The 24,457-nt window shown below is 40.2% G+C and overlaps 1 protein-coding gene across 2 annotated transcripts in view; it reads right to left on the bottom strand.

Moving 5' to 3' along the window:
• Window positions 1-23,247, bottom strand: part of atxn7l1 (ataxin 7-like 1) — a 28,954-nt gene extending 5,707 nt beyond the window's left edge. Inside the window, exons 1-6 of one of the 2 annotated variants that reach the window (XM_008400963.2) lie at window positions 23,078-23,247; window positions 22,540-22,614; window positions 13,006-13,110; window positions 3,391-3,589; window positions 2,864-3,294; window positions 173-255 (exon numbers count right to left, since the gene is read on the bottom strand). In XM_008400963.2, the coding sequence (XP_008399185.1) occupies window positions 173-255; window positions 2,864-3,294; window positions 3,391-3,589; window positions 13,006-13,110; window positions 22,540-22,614; window positions 23,078-23,174 (990 nt within the window). In that variant the 5' untranslated portion in view covers window positions 23,175-23,247. Of the gene's footprint in view, window positions 1-172; window positions 256-2,863; window positions 3,295-3,390; window positions 3,590-4,854; window positions 4,957-13,005; window positions 13,111-22,539; window positions 22,615-23,077 lie in introns of those variants that run through there. The other variant, XM_008400964.2, reaches the window with a different exon arrangement.
• Window positions 23,248-24,457: the final 1,210 nt, after the last annotated feature.

The following is a 24,457-nucleotide window of genomic DNA, read 5'->3' as shown; positions in this document are numbered from 1 at the left end:
GACCCTGGAACGCTTCGGCGCAGCTACCCTGTGCTAAGGGAGAAACTGGAAGCGCAGACAGATCCCAGCTATAGATATGATGACTGGTGATCTTAGAGGTTTGATTTTTTTTTTCTTCTTCTCAGAATCGGATGTGTGAGCGGGAGAAAGTTGGGACGTCGGATTGCGTTACCTTGCAGGTGAGCGAGCGCGTGCAGGAGCGTTTAGTCTCGGGGTCGGGCACGCCGCAATGCTTGTCAGGATCAAAGACTCTCCCTGTAAAACACACACACACACACATATTACACTAAAATATAACATCTCATTAGATGAAAGAGGAAGCTGTACGGTCCACTGCCTGAGCTAATTCGGCGCTTTCAGAAAGCAGTTTGTTCTTCCTCAGCGTCAACCTTGAGAGTTTCAATCGTTCAGATGTAATTAAAGAAGTCAGATACTCTGATTCTGTGTAAGATCGCTGCCTGCGTTTTCTGTATCAAACACATCAAATGAACAAGTGATCCATGCTGTGACAAATTCTTCTGGCAAGAAATATTGGCAGGCTGACAGGAGTCCACGATGACTGACAGCCCTGCTAGCTCTGTTGTTTATCAGTGTTGTCTGGAGGCAGCACTGATTTTTAAGAGGAAACGTAAACTTTAGCTTTTACCTGTTCTCACTTTCTTTTGTTTAGCTAAAATCTATTTAATCTGTTTGTCGGCTAAGTAACAAAACTCAGACAACAGTCATTTTAACATATCTTATCTAAATGTTAGCTTAGTTAGCTTAGCTGTATCGGAAGGTTTTCAAAACCAACACAAACTAACTAAAACTAAAACAGTATACCGACAGAAAAAAGTCCAGCTTATGACAAATGTAGGCACTTCAAAGATACAATCAGGTCAAAAATTGACAAAAAAAACAAAACAACAAAGCCTGAGAAAATACCCGTCTTAGACATGTACGGTGGAAAAGAAAAGACTTCATGATGGAATGACAGAAAACAACAAAAGTGTTCAGATGTGATTTCTTTTTCTGACAAAAAAAAAAAGAAGAAGAAAAAGACTCAACGTGAATGTTAGAGATGCACTGATAGGTTTGATTTACTGACTATAACACACCCAAACTCATCTGTGCAAACTCTTCTAATGAAGCACTTAAACGTAGAAAACATTGATCACGAAAGAAGTATAATATGTGGCAGGTTGGAGATTTTGAATCCAAACAAATGGAGGGATTACAAGATTACTGCCGTTTGTTTACAAAAGCACAGTTAATTTAGCAACAAGCATTAGAAGAGTGCTTCAAAGAACATGAATTTACAGAAAGGCAAACATTTCCAGGTCTGACCAACGAAAATAATGCATGATATTTCAGCGTTTAATTTGTTTGCTCTGAAAACAGCGGGAATGCCTTTCGTATGTTTCACTCTTTTCTGACTCTTAAAATACAAAATGCATCTCTCAAGGCTCCAGAGCAACTAGCAGGGTTGCAAACTCGTTTCATCTTTGGACTACTTTTAAAAATGCAAAAAAATTCACTATAAGTCTGAGGCAGGTGTTCTCAAACGCAACGCTGTTCATGACACTGGACGATTTAGATTTAAAATACTTTTTATTCAACCAAAAAGTCTGTCCCTTTTGATAACAAAACAATGTTTAACTACTACCTTTTAATTAAAAAAATATATAAAAACGCACGCCAAAAATTATTTACACCCTGGTCAGTAATTCGTGGAAACTTTCAGATACTTTTTGTAATTGCTGACCTGCTTTTTGCAAGTTTCCATTTGCATTCCTGCAAGTTGATATTGAACGAGCTCTTTACCATCTCCCTAAACTTTAGCTCCCTCCACAGTTACAAGACGGGACTCCAGCTAAATCCATCCCCCAATGTTAACATTAGAAAGCAGCCAGAAGTAAGATGCTGAAAAGATTTTAAAAAACATTACTTAAAACCTAAATATAACGGGTAGAAGAATCATTCTTGGCTTAGCTTTCGGTGTTTCCAAAATGCAGGCACCGCCAACAAGAACGCAGATTACTTCTAATCTTTCAGCTTTGTTTTCTCTAGACTTGATTATAACTTAATGACAATTTGTAAAGCAGCTGAACAGAGAGTACTGGAACAAGTTCGTAGTTGCAAAATGTAGAAGGAGAAGAACTACGCTGGAAAAAACGTGGATTCGATTCTGAACAGGTTTTGCCGGGCTTGTTGGAAGCAAATCAAATTTAACTGGATGGTTTTAAAAACTAAACTTTTCTGACTGCTACGGAGCCGTACACAACACAGGGAGTCTCTCCGCACAAAACGGCGAGGCAAACTCCAACCTCCAGTCGGCAGGTTATCTTAAACTGTTGCTGGGAGAAGGCTGTAATCTTGTCCTGGCCTGTTTTATAATCCTTGTAATCTTTCTGCGTTTGCTGCACCGGACAACAGGTCAAATCTACGCAACAGCAAACAGGCACCGCGGATATAAACAAACTCGCGTGCTCTTATACACACACACACACAGAGAAACACGCTCAATTTACACTGGCTAGACAGAGCAGCCTGATAAAGAGCAAAACAAGCAGAGAGGAGCAGAGAAAGAAAACTCAGCCAAGTGTGAATATGTCAGAGAAAAACAAGGAGGAGGTGGTGCAGAATATTAAGATGATAAATATGTTGAGATACAGTGGGTGGGTTGGGGGGGGATTCTTTAGATAAGCAGCTTTTACAGCAGTAAATCAAAGACAATAAACAATCCCGCCATTAGCTGCATTTCTGTTCTATTTTTACACAGCAATGATGAATTAAAAGAAATCTTGCTTTGGAACTCAGAAGAAAACTTTCACAGCTCGTAATTAAAGCAGCTTAAAGTCCGTTCCTCTGGACTCGGACTCACCTGAGGCTCTCTTGTGTGGCTTGGCGGGGGTCTTGGTTCCGTTCTGCTGCTTCTTCTCCAAAGGCGAAAGCGACGGCAACGATGGGAGAGCGACGGACCTGTGGGAGGGCGAGAGCGAGGGCTTCTTGTCCATCGGGGAGGGAGACGGCGTCGACGGCGCTCGTTTGTTCAGGGGCGATCTGGCCGGGCTCGGCCGCCTGTCCAGGGAGGAGGAGGGAGGCGTGATGGAGCGCGGCGTTGAGGGGCCGCCACCACGGCCGTTGGTGAGCTTTTCGCCGGAGCGCTGCGAGGCGAAGGAAGAAGATTTGAGCGGCGAGAGCGTGGATGAGGACGAAGAGGAGGAGGACGAGGAGTTGAGGCGAACGTGCGACGTCGTGTCTGCTCGGTTCAGGCAGGGCATCTTCTCCAAGCTCACGACCGGTAACGATACGCTGGTGGGAGGGGGAGGGCAGCGTTAAAATGTTGCAGAAATTGGAAGCTGCAAAAGCCGAGCGGAATTTTTTAAAAAGTGGAAAAGATGCACAAACCATGTCTTGTTCCTTGCTCCTTTCGGTGGGTAGACGGCAAGCGGCGCCTTGCTGAAGCGGGAGTGAGGGTAGTCTTTGGGGACCCTGAAAGCCGGCGAGTCCCCCGGGCTGGGGGCCACAGCGGAGGCCACCGCAGGCGCTTTGGGCTTCATGGGAAGCACAGGGCTCCTGGAGGGGATCGGGGAGCTGTGTCGCTTCTCTAAAACACCCCAAGAAGAAGAAGAATAAAAAGAAACGGTTACCTTAACCACGAGGAAGAGTAAAAGATTAGCTAACTCACACACACAGAAGACAGGAATGTAAATAGAAACAACACACTCATCATACAGAGCCATGCAAAAGAACTTTCCCAAATTTTGTCACACTGGAACTATAAATTCAATCTGTTGTACCGACATGTATGCAATAGTCCAGTGCAGAGTAAACTTTGCTTGTACATCGGAGGAAAAATTATCGATTTTATGATTAAAATTCTTCAAAGTTTGGCATGAATTTGTATTCAACCACTTCCCCCTTTCTACCTCTTTTCAGTGTCAAAAAGAAGAAAAAAAAATCATGACAGATGTAGTTCACAATCAATGCAGGGGAAGTAAAAACTATGTGGCCACGCTTTTCTTCACCACCGACAGAGAAACAATTCAAAGCTGACGAGAAGACGGGTGACGGTGGATCCAAGTGCTTGAAAATCTTGGAAGAAAACCTATCTGAGGTTACAAGAGTTGACGCCATGGTGGAGCATCACCTTCCAGCACAAAATCAACACTAAACATACAGCCAGGGCTGCGTTCAAGTTCGTTAAGGTGTAGGGATAGTCGTGCGTTAGAATGGCCCAGTCAAAGTCCAATTGAGAAACTGTGGTTAGATGTTCACAGATGGTCGTCTGCATTCCAGCCGATTAAGCCTAAGCTGTTTGGCCAAGACGAATAGGCAACAATTTCAGTCTCCATGTTTGCAAAGGGAGCTAAAAACAAACACAGTTTTAAAAGCACGCACTATTTTGTCAGTAGGAATTTAGAGTACTTCTGTTTTTATTCTTTTCTGCTTGTTGACAATCAGAAGTGGAATATAACACTGAAAGTCATTTTCTGCACCCTAACCAGATGGCTGTTTTGTAACAAAGCACATAGCAAAACTGTGCCTCAACTTCTCCTCAAAAAAAAAAAAAAAAAAACAACTGTTCCCAAACCAACTTCCAGCTCTTTGCTCCAATCAGCGACATGCCCAACGCTACCTGAAGTAGACTCATCTGATGAACGCCACCTTATTAATGCAAATCAGACTGGAGCCCGCAATAATGAACCCGTTTTGACCCAGATCTGATCAGATTGCTTGAGCGAAAGACCGCCGAGACACAGCAGGGGAAAAACAAACACACAAGTCTGTTGGGGTGTGTGGGTGGAGGATTCGGGGTGGTGGTGGTGGTAGTGGGGGGGTGGCTGAGGAGAGGAGAGGAGCTTAACTTACGGTTTTTGCTATGCATGTTCTTTGTGGGAGCAGGGTGGGTAGGGGGTTGGGGGGGTGTGGTCCAGGACTGTCTCTCTCTGAGTCTGTCTCACAGGGAAACTATATCCCAGCTACCTGAATGAAAACAGAGGGGTGAAGATGTCGTAAACGCTCAGGAAATAAGCGTAAAGGGGAGAAAGAGAACACACGCACACTCACACACTGATTGTTTTTTTGGGCAGCGGAGATCAAGATAGAGAAGTTAGGTAAAAAAAAAAAAAAAAGGAAAAGAAAATTCGTGTGCACAAAAATGTCGTGAGTCTGAATTTCCTGCTCGGTGATAAGAATCAAAGTGTGCAGGCAGGAAGCTGCAAAACTGAAACGTACCAACAGAGAGGAAAGTAACTTTAACAGACAAGAAAGGGTTAAAAGTTACTACATGTGTTCCGTTCAAGGAGAAAAAGTTATTTTGAGCTGACACTTCAGTCGGAAAGCCGTGTTCTCAATCATTAGCAATCAAAAACAAACACCTGGACATTCATGCAAATGGACCTTTTTGCAAAGCCACGTTCTTATCCCCCCACCTCCTCTCCACAGGTAAGAATATCAACAACATCCCACGAGCAGCGTTTCATCTCCTCAAGCAAGACTCAAAGTCCTGATTCAGGAACAGAGCGTGCTCTCTTTCACACACGCACGCACGCGCGCGCACACACACACACGCACACGCACACGCACACACACACACACACACACACACACACACACACACACACACACACACAGAGAGAGACGTAAAGGCAAACCGTCGCAACTTAACACACAGTACATCCACATAAAGAGAAACGAGAGGAAGAAGAACAGCAGTTTTCTGCGACAGATGGTGGATACGGCACTAGCCATACATGATATCGCTGTAAAAGATGCATAAAAGGCACAAAATTGATTTTTCTCTTATTCAACCAAAGCTGGTTCCCTAAGCAGGGTAAAAATCCACCAGAAGGCTGAGGAACAAAGTTGTAATCATGTGCAGCTGAGGTGAAATCCTCAAAAATAGCACTTTTTTCTTCCACTATATTTTCCAGATTTTTTATTAGTTTTCGCTTTAGTTTCTATTAATTCATTAGATAGAAACATTTTAAACTACTTTAAAATTGAAACTACCTTCAATTGGAATGTATATATGATGGGATTGAAATGATTTTTAGGTAAACGCTTTGAAACAACATTCGTTGTACATAAATAAAATTGAACTATCTAGACGACTTCATTTTTCAATATTACTAAAACTGATTAAATGTGGTATTGTAAGTTTTTCTGCCAATATATCCGGCGATAAATCTGGCTCCGGCTCCTTTCACGCTTATAAAAGCACCTCTTCCCGCATCTTTACAATGACATCTATTGATTCACCCAGCAAGCAGCACATAGCATAGCTGAACAACCACTTAATGGCAGGGCAGCATAGCAGAACTCAGTCTAACCTGAACTGCGTGTTTGTTCAGAGTGAATGTGTGGAAGTGGGCTGTGGGCGACGGGGACGGGGAGTGTGTCGGATCATATCACGACTTTATATTAATTAAAACGCATATATTCCGAGTGGATTCTGGTGAAAACCGATTTAAATCTAAGGATTGCGGTTCTACAAAACACACGTTGATTTCTTATTTTTCCAAAGAGTTTCTTGTGCTTGTGTTGTTTTTTTTTCCTGTGTGTGACAGGTGTGTAAATAAAGCGCCGGAGGCAGACAACCAGCGGAGGCAGCTGTATTCAGAAAAGCAGGGCTAAAGTCCATTCGCTGGCATGCAGGACAAATTTCACACGTTTATTCACATGTTCTTTCGCCGCTTCGCACGTCGGGACTCGCACAATTTTAGTCAACTCGGCTTTACAAGTCAACAAAGCAGTCGACGCTCTGATTTAAGCATCTGCCTACTGTTTTACCCCCCACAGATGTAATGAAGAAGTATCATTCTTTGGCTAATTTTCAATCATCTCTTTCACACAGTCTGAGAGGTCACATGTACTGTGAGCTCGTTAAATAATAATAATAAAAACAAACTCTGCCTTTAACATTTTTATAATTTTCTATTACTCTGTAAAAAATATAATTGTTTTATTGGTCAACATAACGTGCGATCATGAAGCGTTTCTGCAGAAGGCATTTGGACAACTCTAAACGTCACATGCTGTATATGTTGATTTTGAAGAAGGATGTTGTTTTAAGATCTCAGCGCTCCAAAATTAGATGACGAACGATGACACTTTTGTTGCGATGACTCTTGGAGGTTGGCTTCTAAAGTTTCATGTTTGCATTTTTATTCCAAATGCTACAGAGCTTTGTAGAAAAAAAAACTTTATAAACTTTTAGCTAATAAAACACACATTTAAAAAAGAAAGAAAAGTTTTTCTTGGTTTAAAGGACAAAAAGATATAACTAAGGTAAAATTAGCTAAGTAAAAGTCATAAATATAGTATAGCAGCTTTCCAATTAAGTGATACTAGGTAATGTAATGACAAAAAAAAGTACTTGTCATTAACAAGATATAAACTAATGAACCTATTTTTGCCAAAACACTAAAAGTTAAGGACAAACTGGAAGCCAGACGCCATGATTCACTTAAATGAACAATCCTCTGGCAAGGTCACCAAGCCACTCAACTCCAAGGTCGCTATCCCTGCTACTCTCTCCTGCCCGCCTGCTGTCATTGGCCGTGCTGACAGCCCAGCTGGCCGCTGATTGGTCTCTGATTCAACCTGCACGCAGAGCCAGAAGATGATAAGGAAGTAGGCTCTCAGAGCTGCGCCGAGTTATGTTGAGTATGTTGAGAAAGAAGCAATAAGGAGGACAGAAATTTGACAATTTAAGAACAAACATCTGTGATGAACCCCAGTTAATATCAGCCATTAAGTGTTTTGTCTACTGCAGCTGCTCTCTTATAAACAACACGAAGTTCTGGAAAAACCAGCAGCACAGTGACGGCGCTGGTTTACGCAGCAGATATGCTGGTGACCGGAAAATTATTTTTAAGAAGCAGCAAATAAATTACCGTTTAACAATGTCGTAAACAAATGTATAGCTCACATTCAGCTAAGCAACAGTTGGCGATTTGGATGAAAATGAATAAAGAAACCTGCAAAGTTTCCAGGAAGAGTCGTGTTTTAATCTGCTTCAGGAGAGGAATTCAATTGCACACAGAACCAAAATCCAAACAATGAGTCAGACAATTTTATTTTTTTTCTGCAAGAATGTTTTTACTCAGAAGGGAAAATTGCGTCATAAATTAGCCAATCTTCTGAGCAGCCTAATAATAATTATAGATGCTTAACACTTTTTTTTGCTGGTTTCACATGGAGCTTTAACATTAGCTCTGCATCCTCCTAATCTTTGGTTTAGAACATAGAAGAAACCGGAAAACCTTTACTCAAGATATTCTGCAAAGTTCTTTGAAATGACAATTATTTTGACCAAAATTTGTAACTTTAACAAAAAACGGAGTACCACAAGATTCAATTGTTGGTCCCATCGATGTTGCGTGTTCCTCATTGGGTGGTGTCATCCCAAAACATGACATTTATTTACGTAGCTATGCTGACGACATGCAGCTGTACGTTGTAGTGACCCCAGATGACACCACTGGTGCAATCGAGCTGCATTAGAAGTTACGGGATTTTCTTCAGCTCAATTACGACAAAACTGAAGCTCCAGTGATTGGCACAGATCCTTTCAGATCACATTAGAAAAAAAAGTTATTAAAATTGATAACAAAGAATACAATTTATTATCTGAGAAACAGTATCAACAACGTTCAAGTCCTTCTCTCACAGTGCTTAAATTAACTGTTTATTAAGCCTTTTTTAAGTTATGCAGAATGTTTGAACTATTTTTTTTACAGCTTTGTAAAACTATAAACATATATATATAAAAAAAAATCACATTTAAAAAGTCTGAAGCTAGAAACTTTTTTAGAGTGACAAACTTTAGCTAAACCAAAACAACATGCAATGACAAAAGGTCTGAGCAGGAAGGGCCATCGGGGCCACAATCCAAATAAAACAAAAATATTTATGCATGTCGAGGTCATCTGTTAAAGTAGAAACATAATGAAATAATTACAATTGGAAATATCCTAAAATAGCAATATGAAAAAATAATTCACTTTGCAATTTTATCCTTCCTGTTTTGCTGTGTGCAGTGAAAACTTCCACAAACCCTTCCTACTGTTTTTTTTATTTTTTATAATTTAGTAATAATAATTTTAGATTAAAAAAAAGCCAATAACATTTTGTTTTGTATTTTTAAAAAATATATATATATATTTTTTTAGTTTGACATTTCACAATCCTGTGTGAACAATAACATCATGAATGTTATTGTTCTTTTCATTGGGTGGTGCTAATTCTGCATTAGTTAAATTAGATTAGTCTAAAATTATTTCTATTTTTAATATACAATTGTAAATAGTTGATTTATTCCCCTATCTAAACAAATATTAAATGCTTAACCACGGACATTTAAATATCCGCACTTATAATATGTAATAGATTTATGTCAATCGCCTTAGAATCATACAAAATGTTATACTGATTTATTTACTACTAAACCATTTTGCCATCCCAGAGTACTTTGCATGTTAAAGAGAGAAAATACCAAAGAATAAAACTTTGGTTGCCATAATACTGCTGATGAGAAAAAAAAGTACTTTAAGAGCAAACAAATGCAGGATGTGTCACTGTGACCAGACCTGCTCTCCCAAACATGACTTGAGTTCAAATAAAAGTAAACCAAAAACAACTGCACCAGTTATGAGCATGAAGAACTAAAAACACTTCCTGTTATTTCCTCCAAATAAAAAAAAAAAAAGTGATGATGGCAAAAATAATCCTGAGAACAAACAAACAAACAAAAACCATAATAATAATGTCGCCCCACATTTTCGGTGAGATAAAAATAAAGAATCGGCTTTTACAGGCCCAACTGAGAGCTAATATGACTCTAAACCACAACAGCAACTGTTTAGTTGTGCGCGTCACTCCCCATTGGCAAGTGAAACCCCATCACCGCTTCTGTGGTTAAAGGCAAATTTCACCACCAACATTCAGACGGCGAGCGATGTGAACAACAAACTTGTATGATGACACACTCAGCATCACGGTTGTTGAGTTCGGGGTATACTGAAGCTGAAAAGATATCTAGAATTGATTTGATGTGCCTGGAAGCTCAATAAACCCACAGCCACAGAGAGAGGGGAGAGGGAGGGGGGGAAAAAAGAGGAAAAACGCTCCAACTGACAGCAGCAACATGACCCTTTCATCGCGTGTTCAACTTACTCACACTCACCAGGAGTAGGAAGAGGTAGTGAGGAAGAGCAGAGGAGAAGAAGTGCGTTGAATTATCAAAAAGATACGATGGAAGTTTGATTTATTCAAACGTGTGGCTTCAAAAGCAGGAAATCTCCACTGACCCGTTAATTCTCTGGTCTCTGGTGGGGATCGGGGCCCACATGGAGTCCGGTTTCAAACACAGCATAAGGGCTGCCCATACAGAACTCATGTTCCAGGTAATTTACTAGCTTACTACACAGGGAACATGGATTCTACTCATTTCCTTACAGCAAAAATGTGACTTTTACACCCTGATTAGGCAATAACAGGCTTTAAGGTTTTAGTATTTTTGAGCTTTTTTCCCCCACATTTCTTCTCTGAATGCTCTCTAGACAGAATGTGGTACCGACACTGAAAGCGCCGCGGATTTAGATTATATCCCACAGGAAAATTTATGCTAAGAATATGCATGCCTGCTTCACTTTAAGAAGAACTAAATAAACACATCCACAAAAAAATGAACCAGTCTGATGAACACAACTGTTGGTTTCTGTGCTTTTTAGCCAAGTTTTTTAAGCTGAAATCCAAAACTTCATAGTGGATGAATGAATAACCAATAGATAAATGGATGGATGGATGGATGATTGACAAACAGGTGAACAGGTGATTTACAGATAAGTGGATGACGGATGGATGGATGACCAAAAAATGAATAGCTGAATGAATGGATGGAAGATTTGACAATGGATGGATGATTAATGGACGGATAATTAATGGATGGATGGATGATTGATGGAGGAACGGACAGATGCATGGATGGATGATTGGTCATCCCTCCATCCATTTGGATGGACAATCAACATATGGATAGATGACCAACAGATGAATAATTGATGGGTGACTGGCAGACAGATGGATGTTCTAGACACAATGGGACAGGGAATAAAGTCTGGAAACAAACATTTCACCGTGCTCCATTTTCTCCCTTCCACCTCATCATCTGCACACATTGGCTGGCCTCAGATACCTCCAATGTTCCAGTGCAGCAGATATGAGCAGCAAACGGTGCATGCAGAGCCAGGAGGCAGGGATGCCTCAAGGCAGCCAGCCTGCCCCTCCCTTCAGTGTGTAGCCGTAAAACCTCGGAGCTGCTCTGATGTGCAGGTCAAGCACAACAGCAAAGCCCTCGATGAATAAACACAAAGACAAAGTACGACGCTTATGTGGGTCACAACATTTAGTCAAACCCCAGCGGGGAACGACGGCGCGTGTGAGGATGCGCCACAATAGAAGGAAGTACATCGCGTATCATGAAACTATCTCTTAAAAAGATCTTAAAGGGGAGGTCAGCTGGAGCATTTTTACATGCCATAATATCCTTTTAAAGAAACCAAGAGGTGCCTGGCTGAAGCAATAAAATTGTTTGAATTTGGCTTGAAATTATGATAAAATGTCTTTTTGCTGCAGAATTTCCAGAATCACTTCACTTTAACAGGAAAAGTTGGATGTCTCGTCTCCCTTGCTCAACTGCGAGCGTTGATGTGCATGAATGACCTGTTGTCACCCGAACAAGCAGAAACTCTGTCAAAAAGAGTAAAGTGGGTGGAGTGGTGGGAGGGGAAGAGGGTCGCTGTAGGGGACAGGAGTACGGACAGAACAGTGACAGAACAGTGGTTGCCAGGAGTTTATTTGTGAGTGTGTATCCCACAATAGCGCTGACCTCCTTCTGCTGAGAAACAGAAAGTGAGGATGTGTGTGTGTGCAACTCTGCCCGTCTTGCTGTCCACGTTGAGGAAAAGTCTGCTTGTGTGTGTGTGTGTGTGTTCACCGAGCGTGACCCTGTGCCTATCCCCTCCTCTTACCCGCTCAGAATCATATACGATGAATCAAAACAAAGTTGTTGAGGATAATCCTTATGTAGATGGTAGTGAAGAACAAGGTTTTCACAAATTCTTTACATGTAAAACTTTGAAAAATTTAATTATTCACACCGCTGGTGCAAATAATGCCCTGAAACTGCCAGAGCCACAAGGGAATGGCCTAGTCAAAGTCCGGACCTAGATATAATCAACACCTATATCTAAGGATTGTTTGGCAAAGACACACCCTATAACTAGAACATTTATTTAAGGTAAACAATACATTGAGGTATGCGGATTCTGTCCACTAACTTCCTGTTTAGACATTTCTGATCCACATAATATTTGTTTTTAACACGTTGATGCACTGAAATACTTTCCTAAGCAAATCAGTAGAAAGTACCGCTGTGATTATTAAAGACCTATCATAAAGGAGGGCACACATTAGCGTGTGTACCCATTTGTTAGACAAAAACACTTGTTTACAAAACTCCACCTGTAAATTATTTAGTGCTTCTCAGCTTTCGTCTGCCTGCTGCTGATTATTAGAGGGCATAAACGTGTGGCGCCTGGGCGCTTACATAAATGACAGGTTGGAGTGATAATCACCAGGTATTGTATCGATCTGGTTGTCACACTGTGTGCGTAAGTGTGTAGAGCATATCTCAGTAATATATGAATATGGCTATAAATGTCTGTCTTCCCATAAAGCACATTTCTTTGAATTGGAGCTATTTTTAATAACTGCAGTGTTTTCTTTTATTATGCTGAACATTTTCCCTTACTGTATAATCTTCCAGTTGCCTGTCACAGGGATAATACATGTTATTTCAAGTCTATTCAAAAGTGTGAGTATATGTGTGTGTGTGTGTGTGTGTGTGCGTGTGTTTTGACCTCTCTGTGAGCTGTACTAACAACATAAACTAGCAGAGTAAATATAAAAATAGCACAAAGTGTATGAGTTTGGCCTTCAGCGACTTTGCCTTACCGTAATGTGTGAGGATGCCCTGAGGAGTCACCACCTTACTGCAGACATTGCAGACAACAAGACAAAAATCCTCCAAAGCAGGGAAATGGGTGCAGACAAGCATCTCTGAAACAGACAGACAAATAAGACGCCGTATTGATATGGGAGGAAGAAGAAACAATGCGTACCAACTAGAGGTGTCACAATAATAGCCGACAATGGAAAACAAAACCGTTGTTTAAAAGGTACTTTCCATTTGAGGCAGATGGACAGGAAAAAACCCGAAATGCCTAATGAAGACACAGGCTGGCTATGCTAACGCTACAAGCTAATGCTACAAGCAGTTACAGAACAACCCAAAAAAGGTCCGCTACTTTATCTCTAAAAGTGAAGTAGTAAACCTTCTGGATGACAGAAGCTAATGCTATCTAAATATTAGCTTCACAGCCCAAATGTTTTTATATTCGACAGCATTCCGTTCCAATATGGTAAGAATTAGAAGAAAGTTGTAATCAGCTGTCGGCTCTGTCGGTTACTAAATGGCAAAGAAACAAAACAAAACCGTGCAAAAGTAGGAGCTACACTGAAGCTCACAATTGGAGCAGAAAGCAGGAGCCCATAGCAACCTGCTCTGCTGATGTAGTTAATTGCTGAAGAAAAAATTGTGCGAAGTGATGAGAAAGACAGAAATTGTACAAGTCTGCAGCTGAATACATTTGCATGGATCAGACCCTTGTTTATGCTGCAACAAATACGTTTTGTGCGCTCCAGATCCTTTAGATGATAAATCTTTCCAAATTAGAGGTGAATCGTTTCCTAGTACTGCTTGGTTTTGTCTTAAGTAACTTAATGTTCTAATTTTATGTCACCATGAACATATGATTCATCTAGTTTTACGGAGGTGGCGAAGGCAAAGAAGTATCTGTGCGTTCCTTTTTACACGAGAGCTGCAAAACCAAGAGGGAATTACATGAAGAGCAGCAGCGGCGACGGCGGCAACAGGTTCTATTTGTTCAATAAGTCAGCGGATGACAGCTGAAGCTACCTGCCGAGGCAGCAGCATCACAGACCCTGACTCAAGGGAACAAACTGATAAAACAAGCTGTGCTGATGGCTACTCCAGGAACCCCTGGAACAGCGCGTTTAAAGGGAGAAAGCAGCACCAGCAAGCGCACACCCCGTTCTGTTTTGTACTTTATTGTTCCGATTAATTGTAAACCAAAAACTACAAGCTGCGTGCGATGATAAGAGTAGAAAGCATCACTCGGTCAACAAGAATGAGGAAAATACATTTCTACTGAACTTCCTCAGCTGCTTTGATAAGAGTGACACAAATTTAGTCATTTTGGTTGCCTCCCCGTTTTTCTTCTCTCTTGGATAATTAACCGTTTACTCTCTGTTTTGCTTTCCAATTAGCTATCTTTACAAAGAAAGTAATTCAGACTCATTCTCTGTTTAACCAGTTTCTCTTTTTCTGCACGGATCTATTGCTGTTATTAGCTTTGCATACTTTCTCTTTTGTTGTCCAGAGAAACTAGGCCTGACGCAATGATCCTGTGTTAACCTTCATCTATTTTCTGGATGAAGACATTGACAGAACCATAACTGCTTTTAATTCCTCATTCATACTCCTAGGGCACGGCTTCTGGGTTTAACTCTGTCCCGCCATCTACATTTACTCTAGGGACTTTTCTCTCCTCATAGAAAGTACTCTAAACTCTTTTTTTAATTGAGTACTTGCTAACTGAAGCATCTTTGTTTTACTTTGCCGTGGCGCGTCTTGCTACTGCTAGTACTGACCATGTGTGCTCTCTTTTCCAAAGACTACACAGCCAGGCCATCGGGATGTTTTGACAACTTGTATCCTTTACTTTTCCTGGCTGTCTAGAAGAGCCAACAAGAGATAAGTGATTGATTGCAGTCTTCTTATCTCGAGAAGAAACAGCCGGGTGACAAATTGTCCTCTGAAAGGAAGGCTAGAAGCGTACAGTGTTCTGGATGGAGCACGGCATCGTTATCCCTCAAGCTACAAGAGACACTCCCACCCACTCAAGAAAAACACAAGCTTATAATAAATACAGAAGAAGAAAAAAAAGTCCATTTAAAAGCAGCTATTTTCTCTTCTGGCTAAGCTTCCAGAAGCTAATCTTCCTGAACCTAAACAAGCTCTGCTGACAGAAATCACAGTACTTATTAGCACAGGCTTTAAGCCACACTCACAGGGAGGAGGTGAGAGTGTTTGAGTAAGCATGCAAGGAGGAAAAATTGTATGAGACGCGTGTGTGTCTGTGTGTGTGTGTGTGTGCCTGACTGTTCGTGTTGTGATGACCCTGCATTACTGGCGAGTTTGCTGTCAACCTGCGCGTCTAAGACAGAATCATGCTAAGTGCCTGTTGGCAAAGAGTCTTGCAGCTGGACTGTACCATGCTACCGACTTGTATGTATGGAATGTGCATGTGATGCCAAACTTCAAGAGCGTGTGAACGAAAGCACTAATGCGTGTTGACCGGGTCAGAAGCCACTGCGTTGCGTTCAGCAGCCATCAGGACGGTCACGTACCACCTGGGCCCCGGTCAGCTGGACGCATTTCATGACCGCAGCAATCTAAATGCAACTTTAAGGGCTGGTGCGAGTAAATAATTTATAGAGCTATGATGTTATTTGAAGCAGAATTATGAGACTGATGTGCTTTGCCAGCATGGTTCACCTAACTTTGATTTTTTTTTATTTTTATTTTTAAGCTGTATACAGTCATTGGCCACGTTATTAAATATACCTTGATAGTATCGGGTTGGATCCAATTTTACTTTTAGGACTGCCGTAATTATTCATTGCGTGGACTGAACAAGGTGCTATAAACATCACTCAGAGATTTTTTTGTCAAAATATTACAAGTACATCTGAAAAAACGCAGAGCAGGTCCATCTGGTACCAGCAAACAATGACACGTAAATCATTTATCATCGGATAAATCTGATGCTCGGTTTTAACTTTAGGAAATCATCTTTACTACAACTAGATGCCTAAATGCATTGACCTGAAACGATGTGATAGTCCGATTTGATATTTATGTCAGCAAGCAATTGTACCGATGTGCACCAAGCAACGTGGTTGGTGAATGTAAATTTTTTTTTACTGATTATGCAAAAATAAAAAGCCTCTGAAACTTACATTTCCCTCGCCTTCTTGTGAGTGTGTGTGTGTGTGTGTGGGGGGGAATTGTTTCTTCAGGTAACTCCAGTCAAGATATTCACAATTGGACACATTGGCACATCTGAACACCTCCACACACAATGTCTTTTCTCTGGTAAAAAGACATGCTGACACAGAATAATGTACTCGAGAAAGCAGAGCGACAAGTACAAGAGAATGTGAAGGAAAAAAAAAATAAGAACACACTTTCGACTCTGCAACTGTGACAAGAGATTTAGAAAGAGGATGGCTCCATAAAGATATGAAGCAATTAGGTTAATAAACTCATCTTAAAACTGTAAATTAGGCACTATTAGTTTCTTTTTGCACCCTTTAACCCTCTCACTAAGTATCATCTTTTTTATAGTCGTTAAGGATTGTGGAAAATTGTGATGATAATCCCTTAAATCCATTTTATAATCTAATTTCATTGAACATTATTACCTATGTAAGATTAGATGATAATAATAAATGAAATATTATTTGCTGACGATTAACTTGTTTTTCTATTTTGATAATAAATACTTTCCAAAATATTGTAACTGGCTAATTTGTTGCTTGGCCAGAAAGCGACCGTATCTTCTACGTTCTCAGCTGTATATTCATTGTACATTTTTATGACTTAAGACTATTTTTTGATAGTTAAATATGTGCTTTTTTTTTTAAATCATGGAGTGAAAACTGTGGGAGTCTTCTTTCCGCCAGCTGACTGTTAATTGGTCTGAACCCTTGAAAAATGAATCAGCTGGAGACATTTTCTCCCAAAAGCATACCAGTTTCCATTCCAATGTATTTTCAACATATTGTAAGGATTTCTAAATTAAAATAAGTGTATTTAATAATAAAAAAAAATAAATTAAAAAAAAGGTTTTCTTATAAAATGTTAATGAAAATGCCACAATACTGTCTCAAATTGTGCTCGAGTAATTACTTTTGGTGAAGAGGGGTCGAAACATGTCTGTTAGCAAAATTACCAACTTGTTTACGGAGCTGGCAACATAAATATGTGAAAGCCCTGTTTGTATACAGCTTAACACAACTGCCACGAGACGACGCTTTCTACTAATGGAGCCGCATCGTCGGGAAACAAAAAAAAGAGCCAACATCGAATGATCATATTCTGAAGAGAAACTTTGAACCTTTCTAGTTTTGGTCGCTAATGGAGCCGTCCGTCGTGGGACATTTTGTTCTGACGATCCGTCAATTCATACCCGCTGGGAGGGTGGAGAGAGGGGGGAGAGGGGAACTCTTCAAGCCAGCTTTGACACACAGTGGATTTAAGTAATTTTCTATATTCGGCTCCAGGAAAATGTGGTTGAGTGATTTTAATAAGCAAGATCTACCAGCAAGAGGTCACATGAAGTTACACTGGTTTGGCCTACGTAATGCAAATTCTAAAAAATATATATATAGAGAATTGAATTAAATGTGAGATATTTGAGCAATTTTTGCGCTTTTATTTATTTTTTTATTTTTTACAGTTCATTACTGTGATTCTCTTTTGTTTACTGCTACAAAATTGAAGCCTGAAAGGAACAAGAAGCTTCTTTTTGTAGCTAAAATAGTTGAAACGAACAAAACTATAAAAGTATGAAATGACAAGCACTCACTAAAATCGCATTATAGCTAAATAAATTGCAATAATTAAATCACATCTCTCGGTAAAATGAACTACTAGAGTTAAAATATACAATATCTAATCTCTCATTTTATACCTCATCACTTACAAGAAAAAACAGATTCAGACTTGCATCAATTGTTTGTCTGTCTGCCATCAATGCAGTCAACAGTGTCACAATAGAATAAAGTTTTCTTTTGCATCTCTGTCTGAGATTGCTTTCTTACTTACAGCCAGACTTCCTAGTTTGTGTTTGTGCTCACAACTAAAAGCCCAGAGCCAACCCACAATTCATATCCCGATTTAGCCTCGCTGTGTCACCACAAATTTCAACTCGGTTCTAATTTAGCTACAGTTCAAACTCCGAATTCAGCATTGAACTGAATTCATTTCACGCGTCTAATGCGTGAAATGTTCATGTGTGTGCGCGACAGAGGTGGTCTGGTTAGTCCTGGTACTGATAGAAACGTGGAAGTCGAGTGTGCATAGTGACTCTGAAAAATCCCTCGGTGCTGAAAGCAGCAAGCTAGGTGTCAAGATTAAGTATATCTTTGCTTTGAATAGGCAAAAACAGAAAAAAGTGGCAACTGTTTCGATTTGGGTCTTTTCTGTGATCCTTTTCAGAGCAAAGTAAATAATACTCAAAGGGACAACACCGAGGCCTTGAAGAAGAAGAAGAAGAAAAAAAGAGAAACTCTGATAAGATTTGTTGCAAATAGCTAGTTCCAAAGACCTGGTATAAAAGAACCTGGGCAAGGAGAGAGAAAAAAAGAGACCAATTTCCTTTGCATTTGCCAAATCAAATGCAAACGATGTGCTTCTTCCTGTCCGCTGAATTATGTGTTTTTCTCAGTTCTGCCAAATGAAAGAAAGGCCAGAAAAGAAACTGCGACAACAGTTAGACGCTGGCGAATGAGCATGTTTAGCGACACAAACCTAATTCACCAGTCGGACATGGATTTTGTTCACTTTTCATTTGCAAGTTAGCTCTCAGAGAGAGAGAAAAATGCATCAAATTGTTGGTAAAAAAAAAAAAAAAGAATGAAACATAACAGTTACTACACCTAAAAGAGCAGACATGGAAGAACGTTTTACTGAGTTGAACATAAAAATGGTGAACCTACAGGAGTCTTTATATTATAGTTATTTGAGGATTTTAGGGTAATGCTCAGGCTGAGGTTACAGTTCTGACTAGAGCTGTATTTTGAACAGGCAAACCAGATAATTATTGGTACGACAGAGTAAACAAGAGAAGTAGCAGTTGGGCTAATGCTCCACGGCCACGCTCACAAACACAAGAAGCCACGTTTAAGCTGCTTTTTCAAAGAACAGAGGAACGGGTGAATTCACATCAGGAAAGTCTTGCTTGGTCCAACACAAAAGCAGACTTTTTTTTTTCCTTTAACCCCTTTCTGTGTGGTTTTCTTTCTTGCTGTATTTTTCCCCGAAAGCAGAATATAACTTGTAAACAAAGCCATGTGGGTGATGATCAGCGATGACAGAAATGAAGAGGAGTGCTGCGCCCTTGAATCAGGAGGATGTTATTTTCATATGGAATTATTTAAATGTTCCAAATATTTTACAAGTCACGTTTTCTGTCACCGAGTCTACGTCTCGCCACGGTGACCGCAGACATCTTTGTGTCAAAAAGCAGCTGCCTTTGAAACATGCTGAATATAGACGCACAAACAGGCCCCGCAGCCTGGTTTAGGTTGAACAAATCACACTGGGTGTGGCAAGTCGATGCATTTGCACATCCTCCTTCCAGTATGTTTGCACTTTGATGATCAGCATATGTTTTCCATATTAATGAAGTCCTGATTTGAATCGCACTGAGAGATTCACAAGAGAGAGATACTTAAATAAAATGATTAGAAATGAATTTTTAATCTGCAAGGACTGGATGTTTTATAGGGAGTCTTATTTTGTTTTTGTTTTTTTCCCAAACTGTTAATATAGCTAAATAAGAGTTTGGATTTTTTTTTTTTTTTTTGGACAAACTTTTAAGTTTCACTAATCGAGGTTAATAATCTGACAATTTAATCAGTGTCTACAAAGGCTTTTTTAATCCTTTCTTTTTGTTTAGATTAGTTACCATCAACAATTGTTTTTAAAACAAAACTGAAACTACAATCGAAACCGATTCTAGATAATTATGTCTGAATATAAGAATTTTGAGGGGGGTTTTTTTCCCTTCAAGTAAATATAAATTATCCAAAATTACATCTGAAATATTTGGCACTGTAAGAGATTTTTTTTTATAAAATTCCCCAAATGTCGTTGCTCTATTTTTGGACTTTAAGGCCGAACATGGATGGCGTGACTAATTTCGGCACTGAACATGTAGCATTCGCATCATGACTAATTCTCAGACTGCCACTTTCCAAACACTCTCATCTGCTTCGACCAACAAAGTATCACACGTACTGGAAATGGCGCAGAGCCGCGACCTACAAAAACGTGGGCCTTTTTCCCTGTGTCGTAAACCGAGGTGCCATCTGCAGCGCTGCAATAATAGCGTAATGGTTTCAATGACATGAACTAAAGAGGTGTGTTAACCCGCAAATAGCCACATTAGGGCGCCGTCTAGATGTAATGAGATCATGCCAGTGGCTGTATGTCTAATCAGGCCAAGTTTCTCTAGGTTGTCATCATCTCCGCTGTGTGGATGCGTGAAAACGAGAAAGAGGCAGATAGCGATAATGACCCGCGCTGCACATCAATTACAAGCCAAACTGGCCCTCGTGCCATCGCTTTGATTTCTGCAAGGGCGACGGCATCAAAAGTCGAAGCCACGTCTCGATCAGGATCAGTCGCGGTTCTGCTGGATACTGATTCATATATAAATCCTTTGAACCCCCCACCCCCACCACCACCTCCTGATTGTTTGTGTCTGCATATCGGTCCCAGCAGGCCGTGGTGTCATGTTGCCAGCAGATCAGCAATTCTGGAAGCAGCGCTCCAGTCTCGCTCCAACAGAAGGGAAGAGAGAGACGAGGCATGCGAGCGTGCGTAGGAGGAGAGGAGAGGGGAGGCTGGTATCTGACCAGCAAGAGTGAGAAGAGTTTCCCCGGCTCCAAGCGTGCGTCACCGTCCTCCTACAGGGGGGGTGTGTGTGTGTGTGTGCTGTGGCACGCTCAAACTTTTAGGGGAATGACTCAAGCGTGTCACACTGAAGCCTGTGATGCTCCTGCGGGGTGTTTATGCGTAGCGAGGTGTGGAGGATCTCCTCTGGGTCTGTCCCCTCCAGGAGGTCGGAGTGAGACGGTACCAAGTCGACCCCCTTGTCTCCTCCCCCGAGCCGTACCGTCTGTGCAAACGGCCTACATCCGTCTAACACTTAAAACGAGTGGCTTGAGCCCCATATCACACTGAATGCTGTACTGATGATGCATGTGATGGGCCTGCAGTTGCCTCCAACTGCTTTAATTCAAGTCAGAAAAGAAAGCAGATATTCCTACATGTGCCAAGTTAAACTATTTATAACTACAATAGCATTATGTCTAACGTAGCCAGGTTTTATTTACTTTAGGAGGAATACATTTCAATTATTATTAGTATTATTATTAAATAATAATAATTGAATTGTCTTAATTCTTAACCTAAAACTTTACCTTGGTAACATTTCAAGCCGTTTCTTAAAACCATTTTTTTTAATGTTTCTCATTTTGGAAACATGAGAAACATATAACTACAGTTATATGTTTCTCAGTATGGGGCTGCATTGAGTATGCAGCCCCATACTCAATGGGGCTGCATGATATTAGGAAAACAAGGCAATATTGTTGTTTAACACTGGGATAAGGTCGATTGAACCACAGTTTTGATTTCCACAGTTTTTTGACTCTGATTTCTATCATCACAATATCCTCACCATTCCCTGTGAACTTTATGATCTTGATCACAAAGACCTATATTTGTTGAGGCCATAACAGACAGTGAAGGTAATTTAATTGGCCGAATGCGTTATTAAAACATGAAATTTTTAAGGACAAACCTTGAAGTATTGCAGCTTAATATGTTCCAAGCTGGCCTTCCTGGTTGCTCACTCACATTGATATTTCCATTTAAATATGATCTTCATCTCCAATATTGAATAGTTTTATGTATGAATCAATAGGAATAAAATCCAAAGCGCCACAAAAATAACAATATGGCTGAAGTTCCTCCATCCTCCTAAAATGATCAGCATCAACCACTAAGGCACTCAAGTATTTTTATTTTTCTTTATGTTTATTGGTGCTATAAAATTAAAGATATTACAGACTGATAATAATGAATTAAAAAATAAACAACCGGGAAAAAACAAAGTCATGCTTTGTCAAAAATACAATAAAAAATAAGATCCGAAGAAAAATAATATGATATATCAAAATGAAATAAAGAATTACAAATCTCGTCTCTGGGGAATGTTTGAACTAAACTCCGTCAAAACGACGACTTAATAAGTCCAGTTGTACGTCAAATAAATTAAATACACAACAATAAAAAAAATGAGAATCAAACGCGTCACGCAAAACTAAAGGTGCCCATTCTGTAAAACGGGAGCCAACATTGAAACTACGATGAACATTTATAAATATACGCGGTTTACACATATGCAGAGAAACCAAATAAGCGTATTTTCTCACACAAGTGGTTAAAAAAAAAATGGAGCCGTAAACGCTGCCATGCATGTGCTGTAAAAACAATAACAAACCATCACCGTGTGGTACGTGACGGCGCTGCTCGCGCAAGTTCCTTACCGTTTCTGCCGAGTTTCGCGGCTTCGGCGGGGCAGCAAGAGTCGGTGTCGTCCTTCTCCGAAGACGAGTCTGCGTCTGCGTGAACAAAACATCCGCTTGCAAACACATTGGCAGCGTTCGCAACAAAACTTTAGGGGCCATGCGTGGAGCCCTGCAAGCTCCCGAGGCTTGGCTACCAGGTTAGCATTAGCCTGCTAGCGCCAGCCTGAGCTGAGCTGAGCTGAGCTTCCTCACACCAAGTAGATCTGTCAAAGCTAACAAACTTACAGCTGGACAGTTCAGCACGTCATGACTGAGCGCGTCAGAGGCACAAACTCTGCACCGAAACGCTTAGCTTCGCGTACGCGCATGTGCGCTGCTGTCAAAGCAAGCTATTAATACTGCATTTTGTAGTAATATTTCTGACAGTTACTTTTGCTGAGCTCTGACAGACGCTGAATGGTGGAGGAGCTTACTCAACTCAATCACAGACAGTTGGACCACGCACTCCCCGACAGTTTGTCTGCTAAACAACACCACCACCGAGGCGCCAACTTACTGTCAACAAAACGTAATTTAGTCGCACTGACGAAGGAAGACCACGGTTCGCACAAAAAGGTATCCGGACTTGGTATTTGGCGATCCAGTGTCGCCATTGCTCTTCCTTCTTGTTGCTTTGCTGAGAGCCGTTTTTTCCTCTCTCTCTCTCTCTCTCTTTCTCTCTCTCTCTCTTTTCGCACGCAGCAGGCGAAAAACGAAAGAACGAGATATGGTGACGTCGCTGTCGGAACGTTTCGGCTCACGTCGGTCATTTCCGGCAGATCAAGCGGTCGAGTGACAAATGGGGAGCTTACTTGGGAGTTCAAAAGTTCACTGTGTTCGATGGAATTACATGGGGAAAAACTGCTATCAAGTAAAAATAAAAATTAAGAAAATGAAGGTATGGAAAAGGTCTTGATTTAATAAATTAATATTGCATAAATAAATCATGTTTATCATAAATAAAACTAAACCATCTTACTTTGCAATTTTGACTAAATTGTGTGGGCAGTGTGGAAGCAGCACATTAAAAAAAAATCTAAAATCAGGATTTCTGTATTGATTATAATGAGTAAAATGTTATTTTACAGACACAAGCGAAATCTATAGTTTTAATCAAGCAAAAATAAATAAATAAAATCTTAAGTGCAGGCAGGAAACAACCCAAGAAGCCTCTCCCCAAGAAGGTTCATCTCTGCATTTTCTCTTACCGATCAGCTAGTTCTGATTTTATTATTTAGGGTTTAATGCTCTGGAGTGGAAAAAAACGGTTCAGCTTCAGAAGAAATTGCAGCTGTGAATATGAATTTGTCAACAAATTATAGGAAAACTGAAGATTATCTGTGCTGCAAATAGCAGGAGTCTCTTGCTCTCTCTTTTTTTTACTTTCTATATTTCTTTAAAATATTAAATCCACAATACTTGGCATTATTAGATAAGTGCAGCATTTTCAACAATTAAGAAAAATATGCAATAAAAACCAAACGAGATTTTAGTGTATTTTTGTTTCAATTCTATATAGCTGCCCTGAAAACGACTCCAGAATAAAAGAGAACAAATGTAAACCATTCATGTTTCAAGAAAACACCAAGAATTATGAGGCCAACTTGACTTTCTAACGCAATACAATAATACCTTATAAAGACAGGTATAACTAAAGCAATATTTAATGTAAAGTATGATGGCATAAGCCTTGTGATTTGGGGTAGCACTGTACATGACAGCTTGTGTGTAGCATTAATAAAATTGCAAAGAAAAAAAAAACTTAAATAGTAGAACAAGAACTTATATCTTACATCTGAATAAAAACTGATGGGAATAATGTCTTAGAGCAGTCTGACTGGTGAAATGAACAATGAAAGCAATAACACAAATGCTTATATGCTTTTATATATATATA

The sequence above is a fragment of the Poecilia reticulata genome, linkage group LG23 (assembly GCF_000633615.1).
Source record: "Poecilia reticulata strain Guanapo linkage group LG23, Guppy_female_1.0+MT, whole genome shotgun sequence".
NCBI classification, from domain to species: Eukaryota; Metazoa; Chordata; class Actinopteri; order Cyprinodontiformes; family Poeciliidae; genus Poecilia; species Poecilia reticulata.
The sequence above is the reverse complement of the archived record's forward strand: the minus strand, read 5'-3'. Positions and strand labels throughout refer to the sequence as shown.